General features: G+C 58.0%; 1 protein-coding gene across 1 annotated transcript in view; it reads left to right on the top strand.

Moving 5' to 3' along the window:
* Positions 1-2,564: 2,564 nt before the first annotated feature.
* Positions 2,565-7,308, top strand: part of LOC139247098 (serine/threonine-protein kinase 36-like) — a gene marked incomplete at both ends in the record, with an annotated part of 22,515 nt that continues 17,771 nt past the window's right edge. The window contains one exon of the mRNA XM_070871509.1: positions 2,565-2,734. Within this exon, the coding sequence (XP_070727610.1) occupies positions 2,565-2,734 (170 nt within the window). The remainder of the gene's footprint in view (positions 2,735-7,308) is intronic.

Raw genomic sequence — 7,308 nt, 5'->3', positions numbered from 1 at the left:
GGTGGGGGGGACGGAGAGAGAGCGGGGGGGGGAGGGAGAGAGAGCGGGTGGGGGGGAGGGAGAGAGCGGGTGGGGGGGAGGGAGAGAGAGCGGGTGGGGGGGAGGGAGAGAGAGCGGGTGGGGGGGAGGGAGAGAGAGTGGGTGGGGGGGAGGGAGAGCGGGTGGGGGGGAGGGAGAGAGAGCGGGGTTAGTGTACGGAGAGGGAGAGAGAGTGGGTGGGGGGGAGGGAGAGCGGGTGGGGGGGGAGGGAGAGAGAGCGGGTGGGGGGGAGGGAGAGAGAGTGGGTGGGGGGGGAGGGAGAGAGAGCGGGTGGGGGGGAGGGAGAGAGAGTGGGTGGGGGGGGAGGGAGAGAGAGTGGGTGGGGGGGGAGGGAGAGAGAGTGGGTGGGGGGGGGAGGGAGAGAGAGTGGGTGGGGGGGGGAGGGAGAGAGAGCGGGTGGGGAGGGGAGAGAGAGAGTGGGTGCGGGGGGAGGAAGAGCGGGTGGGGGGGAGTGAGAGAGAGAGCGGGTGGGGGGTAGGGAGAGAGAGCGGGGGGGGGGAGGGAGAGAGAGCGGGTGGGGGGGAGGGAGAGAGAGTGGGTGGGAGGGAGGGAGAGAGAGCGGATGGGGGGGAGAGAGAGAGAGCGGGTGGGGGGGAGGGAGAGAGAGCGGATGGGGGGAGAGAGAGAGAGCGGGTGGGGGGGCGGGAGAGAGAGCGGGTGGGGGAGGGAGAGAGCGGGTGGGGGGGAGGGAGAGAGAGCGGGTGGGGGGGAGGGAGAGAGAGTGGGTGGGGGGGAGGGAGAGCGGGTGGGGGGGAGGGAGAGAGAGCGGGGTTAGTGTACGGAGAGGGAGAGAGAGTGGGTGGGGGGGAGGGAGAGATAGCGGGTGGGGGGGAGGGAGAGAGAGCGGGTGGGGGGGAGGGAGAGAGAGCGGGGTTAGTGTACGGAGAGGGAGAGAGAGTGGGTGGGGGGGAGGGAGAGCGGGTGGGGGGGGAGGGAGAGAGAGCGGGTGGGGGGGAGGGAGAGAGAGTGGGTGGGGGGGGAGGGAGAGAGAGCGGGTGGGGGGGAGGGAGAGAGAGTGGGTGGGGGGGGAGGGAGAGAGAGTGGGTGGGGGGGGAGGGAGAGAGAGTGGGTGGGGGGGGGAGGGAGAGAGAGTGGGTGGGGGGGGGAGGGAGAGAGAGCGGGTGGGGAGGGGAGAGAGAGAGTGGGTGCGGGGGGAGGAAGAGCGGGTGGGGGGGAGTGAGAGAGAGAGCGGGTGGGGGGTAGGGAGAGAGAGCGGGTGGGGGGGAGGGAGAGAGAGTGGGTGGGAGGGAGGGAGAGAGAGCGGATGGGGGGGAGGGAGAGAGAGTGGGTGGGAGGGAGGGAGAGAGAGCGGATGGGGGGGGAGAGAGAGAGAGCAGGTGGGGGGGAGGGAGAGAGAGCGGATGGGGGGGAGAGAGAGAGAGCGGGTGGGGGGGCGGGAGAGAGAGCGGGTGGGGGGGAGGGAGAGAGAGCGGGGTTAGTGTACGGAGAGGGAGAGAGAGCGGGTGGGGGGGAGGGAGAGAGAGCGGGTGGGGGGGAGGGAGAGAGAGAGAGCGAGGTTAGTGTACGGAGAGGGAGAGAGAGCGGGTGGGGGGGAGGGAGAGAGAGAGAGCGAGGTTAGTGTACGGAGAGGGAGAGAGAGTGGGTGGGGGGGAGGGAGAGAGAGAGAGCGAGGTTAGTGTACGGAGAGGGAGAGAGAGCGGGTGGGGGGGAGGGAGAGAGAGAGAGCGAGGTTAGTGTACGGAGAGGGAGAGAGAGTGGGTGGGGGGGAGGGAGAGAGAGAGAGCGAGGTTAGTGTACGGAGAGGGAGAGAGAGTGGGTGAGGGGGAGGGAGAGAGAGAGAGCGAGGTTAGTGTACGGAGAGGGAGAGAGAGCGGGTGGGGGGGAGGGAGAGAGCGCGAGGTTAGTGTACGGAGAGGGAGAGAGAGCGGGTGGGGGGGAGGGAGAGAGAGTGGGTGAGGGGGAGGGAGAGAGAGAGAGCGAGGTTAGTGTACGGAGAGGGAGAGAGAGCGGGTGGGGGGGAGGGAGAGAGAGCGGGTGGGGGGGCGGGAGAGAGAGCGGGTGGGGGGGAGGGAGAGATAGCGGGTGGGGGGGAGGGAGAGAGAGCGGGTGGGGGGGAGGGAGAGAGAGCGGAGTTAGTGTACGGAGAGGGAGAGAGAGCGGGTGGGGGGGCGGGAGAGAGAGTGGGGGGGAGGGAGGGAGAGAGAGCGGGTGGGGGGGCGGGAGAGAGAGTGGGGGGGAGGGAGGGAGAGAGAGTGGGTGGGGGGGCGGTAGAGAGAGTGGGTGGGGGGGAGGGAGAGAGAGTGGGTGGGGGGGAGGGAGTGAGAGTGGGGGGGAGGGAGAGAGAGCGGGTGGGGTTAGTGTACGGAGAGGGAGATTGGGGAGGAGGGAGGCCCAGCCTGGGTAATGACGGGTAGGCCAGGGCTGAGGTGTTGGGAGACAGGGAACTACATTGCTCTGTAAACTGGGGAACGTGGAGGAGTGACGAGCAGTTGAGCCGAGCCCTGGCGGGACGAGGTGGACAAACAAAGGCCTTCGCCCTGACCCTCTGCCGTTCCTTCCTGCAGTTGTGGACGACTCGCAGGAGTGCGGGATCGAGAACCCCTTCACCATCCAGCCCAGCCCCGAGCAGCTGGCCCTGAAGGAGCAGCAGGCCAGCGCCCTGGCTCCCAAGTCAGGCCAGTCCAAGATCCTGAAAAAGGCCAGGCAGAAGATGCTGGAGGAGGCAAAGAGGAAGGTAAGAGCCGAGGAGGTTGATATGTCCTTACTGTACAGTATAAATGTACACAGGGCCCATACTGGAGAGAAGGTCACTCTGTGACCAGTAACCTTTATGAGCCAGCACTGAAGCGATGAAGGTGGGTGGAGCTTCCCCTTTTATACCTGAAGGTCCAGGTTAGGAGTGTCTCCCACAAGTTCACCACCTAGTGGTCAATGTTCTCACAGTGTACAACTTAGGTCAGATTACCCATGAGTTACAATGCTGGTTGAATACATGACATCACCTCCCTCCCCCAAAGTATTACTGGGATCACAGGTTGAGTCTCTCTGGTGGTTTACGCTCCCTTGTAGAGTGCCTGAGTTGGGGCTCCGGTTGTTGGGCGCTGGCCTGAGTGTCTGCTGTTTGCGGTGCCTCAGGCCTGTCCGGACTGCCCACAGTGACTGGGCTCTCCTCCACTTGGTTCCGGTGTTCGGTCACCTGTGGTGGAGTGAACTCTACGTCGTGTTCTTCCTCTGCTTCTTCTATGGGGTTGCTGAACCTCCTATTTGTTTGATCCACGTGTTTGCGGCAGATTTGTCCATTGGTAAGTTTAACTACCAGAATCCTATTCCCCTCTTTGGCAACCACAGTGCCTGCGAGCCATTTGGGCCCTGCAGCGTAGTTGAGGACAAAGACAGGATCATTGACATCAATACATCACGCCCTCGCATTCCTGTCATGGTAGTCACATTGTGACTGGCGCCTGCTCTCACCAATTTCTTTCATGGTGGGGTGTATAAGGGATAACCGGGTTTTGAGCGTCCTTTTCATTAGCAGCTCTGCTGGTGGAACCCCTGTGAGTGAGTGTGGTCGGGATCTATTGGCCAACAGGAGGTGTGATATGCGGCTTTGTAGGGAACCCCCTTGGATTCTGAGCATCCCCTGTTTGATTATCTGCACTGCTCGTTCTGCCTGACCGTTTGAGGCCGGCTTGAACGGTGCCGTTCTGACATGGTTAATTCCATTGCCTGCCATGAAGTCCTGGAATTCAGTGCTTGTGAAGCACGGGCCATTGTCGCTGACCAAGATGTCCGGTAGACCGTGGGCAGCGAACATTGCACATAGACTTTCTACCGTGGCAGAGGATGTGCTTGAATTTAAAATGTCACACTCGATCCATTTGGAGTAGGCGTCTACTACAACCAAAAACATTTTTCCCGTGAAAGGACCTGCGTAGTCCACATGGATGCGTGACCATGGTTTGGCGGGCCAGGACCAGGGGCTAAGGGGGGCTTCCTTGGGCGCATTGCCCAGCTGGGCACACGTGTTGCACCTGCGAACACAAAGTTCCAGGTCTGCATTTAGCCCTGGCCACCAAATGTGTGAGCTGGCAATTGCCTTCACCATGACAATGCCCGGGTGCCCATTGTGGAGTTCTCTGATAAACGCCTCTCTGCCCATCTGGGGCATGACTACGCGGTTTCCCCACAGTAGGCAATCGGCCTGAATCGAGAGTTCATCCTTGCGCCTGTGAAATGGTTTAAATTCCTCAGGGCATGACCCGTACGTGGCTGCCCAGTCCCCATTCAGGACACATTTCTTGACTAAAGACAGTAGTGGGTCTCTATTTGTCCAGACTTTGATCTGATGGGCTGTCACAGGTGAGCCTTCGCTTTCGAAAGCTTCAACAGCCATGACTATCTCAGCAGCATGCTCAGTTGCCCCCTCAGTGGTGGCTAGTGGGAGCCTACTGAGTGCATCGGCACAGTTTTCGGTGCCCGGTCTGTGCCGAATTGTGTAGTCATAGGCAGCTAACGTGAGTGCCCACCTCTGTATGTGGGCCGATGCGTTTGCATTTATGGCCTTGTTGTCGGCCAAAACTAACGTTAGGGGTTTGTGATCTGTCTCCAGCTCAAATTTCCTGCCAAACAGGAACTGGTGCATTTTTTTTTACTGCATATACACATGCTAACGCTTCCTTTTCTACCATCCCATAGCCCCTTTCTGCCTGGGACAGACTTCTGGAGGCATAAGCTACCGGCTGTAACTGACCCTTGGCATTAACATGCTGCAACACACACCCGACCCCATAGGACGACGCATCGCACGTTAACACAAGTTTCTTACATGGGTCTTATAGTGTTAACAGATTGTTGGAGCAGAACAAATTGCGTGCTCTATCAAAAGCCCTTTCCTGGCTGTCCCCCCAGACCCATTCGCGACCTTTGCGTAGGAGCACGTGTAGCGGCTCTAGCAGCGTGCTCAATTTGGGAAGAAAGTTACCAAAATAGTTCAGGAGCACCAGGAACAAACACAGCTCCGTCGTGTTACGGGGTCTGGGTGCTCTCTGGATCGCTACTGGTCTTGGAGTGACACCCGATTGATGGTGGCCTTGTAATCACCACATATCCTGACCGACCCATCCGCCTTGAGCACCAGCACGATCGGGCTTGCCCAGTCACTGAATTCGACTGGCGAGATGATGCCTTCCCTCAGCAGGCGGTCCAATTCGCCTTCTATCTTTTCCCGCATCACGTACAGCACCGCTCTGGCCTTGTGGTGTACTAGTCTGGCGTCCAGGTTTATGTGAATCACTACCTTGGTCCCCATGAAAGTGCCGATGCCGGGTTGAAATAATGAGTCAAATTTGTCCAGGACCTGTGAGCATGATACTCGCTCCACAGAAGAAATTGCATTGACATCGCCCCATTTCCAGTTCATGACAGCAAGCCAACTCCTCCCCAGCAGTGTGGGACTGTCCCCCAGGACAATCCAGAGTGGCAACCTGTTCTCTGAATCTTTGTGGGTCACGACTACCGTGGCGCTGCCTAGCACCGGAATTATCTCCTTTGTATATGTCCGTAGCTGTGCGTCAATCGGCAATAATTTTGGCCTCCTGGCCTTGGACGCCCACAACTTGTCGAACTGTTTGATACTCATCAGGGACTGGCTGGCCCCTGTGTCTAGCTCCATTAATACTGGGATGCCATTGAGGAGCACTTTCATCATTATCGGTGGCGTCCTGGTGTATGAACTGTATATGTGCTCCACATGAACTCGCTGAACTTCAGCTTCCAGCGATTTCCCCCAGTGTCCATTTGGCCTCGTAGGGCTTACATCGGGCCCGTCCTCCTCGTACATCAACCTGGCTGCAGGCTTCCTGCACATACGTCCCAAGTGACCACTGACGTTGCAGTTTCTGCAGGTATATTGCTGGTACCTGCAAGCTCTGGCTGGGTGTTTGCCTCCACACCTCCAACGTGAGCCGTTGTTGGAAACAAAAGGTCCATTACCAGTTGATCGTCTCTGACTGTCTCTGTAACTGTCCTTAAGCGCACCATTAACAGGTGTGGATGGCCCCATTACTGGCCGCATTGTCCCTTGCGATGGCATGAATCACCGTTCAGCTAGCCATTGTCTCTGTTGAATTCCCCCTTTGGGTTCGACTACAAGCTCGGGTATGTCCGACTGCCCCTGTCTGCCTGGAGAATTGTGTGCCGCATTAACAATGTTGACTCCCTGGTCGTTTGCCGCATTTGAGCCAAGATTTTTGTCAAACATCATTCTGGTCTCTTCCTCCCCTGAGATAAATGTCTGGGTTATCAGAGCTGCTGTTTCCAGGGTCAAGTCTTTCGTCTCAATCAGTTTCCTGAAAACCCCAGCGTGCCCGATGTCTCGCAGCATCTCCGCTCTGCATGTATCTGGGAACTTACATAGGCTCGCCAGTTGCCGGAGATCTGCCACGAAGTCTGGAACACTTTGCCCTTCTCGCCACCGGTGTGTGTAAAACCGGTGTCTCACCATGTGCATGCTGCTCGCCGGTTTAAAGTGTTCCTCGATCAACTTACTGAGCTCTTCGAACGTTTTGTCCGCCAGCTTCTCTGGCGCTAGAAGGTCCTTCATCAGGGAGTACGTCCTGGATCCACAAACCGTCAGGAGATGAGCCCTGCGTTTGTCGGCCGAATCCTGTCCCAACCATTCCTTAGTGACAAAACTTTGTTGTCGTCTCTCAATAAAATCGGCCCAATCATCACCGACACAGTACCTCTCTTCTGTGCTGCTAGTGGCCATGCTCACGTGGTTTAAATCCCAGTTTCTCGTCGCCAATGAGATGCCCTTACTATACAGTATAAATGCACACAAGGCCCATACTTGAGAGAAGGTCACTCTGTGACCAGTTACCTTTATTAGCCAGCACTGAAGTGATGAAGGTGGGTGGAGTTCCCCCTTTTATACCTGAAAGTCCAGGTTAGGAGTGTCTCCCACAAGTTCACCCCCTAGTGGTCAATGTTCTCAAGGTGTACAACTTAGGTCAGTTTATACATGGGTTACAATGACAGTTGAATTCATGACAGAGTCTACCCACTCCCCCCATTCACATCCCTAGCCGTAACACCAACCCCTCCCCCCCCCCCCCCGATCAATACCCATGGACTGTATACACACACCCTGATCACCCTCTCTCTCTCAGTCTCTCTCTCTCTGTCTCACTTTCTGTGTGTGTGTGTCTCGCTCTCTCTCTGTCTCTATCTTTGTCTCTCTGTCTCTCTCACAATCTCTTTCTATCTCTCACTCTGTCTGTCTCTCTCTCTCTCTGTCTCTGTCTCTCT

The sequence above is a fragment of the Pristiophorus japonicus genome, unplaced genomic scaffold, assembly GCF_044704955.1.
Source record: "Pristiophorus japonicus isolate sPriJap1 unplaced genomic scaffold, sPriJap1.hap1 HAP1_SCAFFOLD_2569, whole genome shotgun sequence".
Lineage (NCBI taxonomy): Eukaryota > Metazoa > Chordata > Chondrichthyes > Pristiophoridae > Pristiophorus > Pristiophorus japonicus.
The sequence above is the reverse complement of the archived record's forward strand: the minus strand, read 5'-3'. Positions and strand labels throughout refer to the sequence as shown.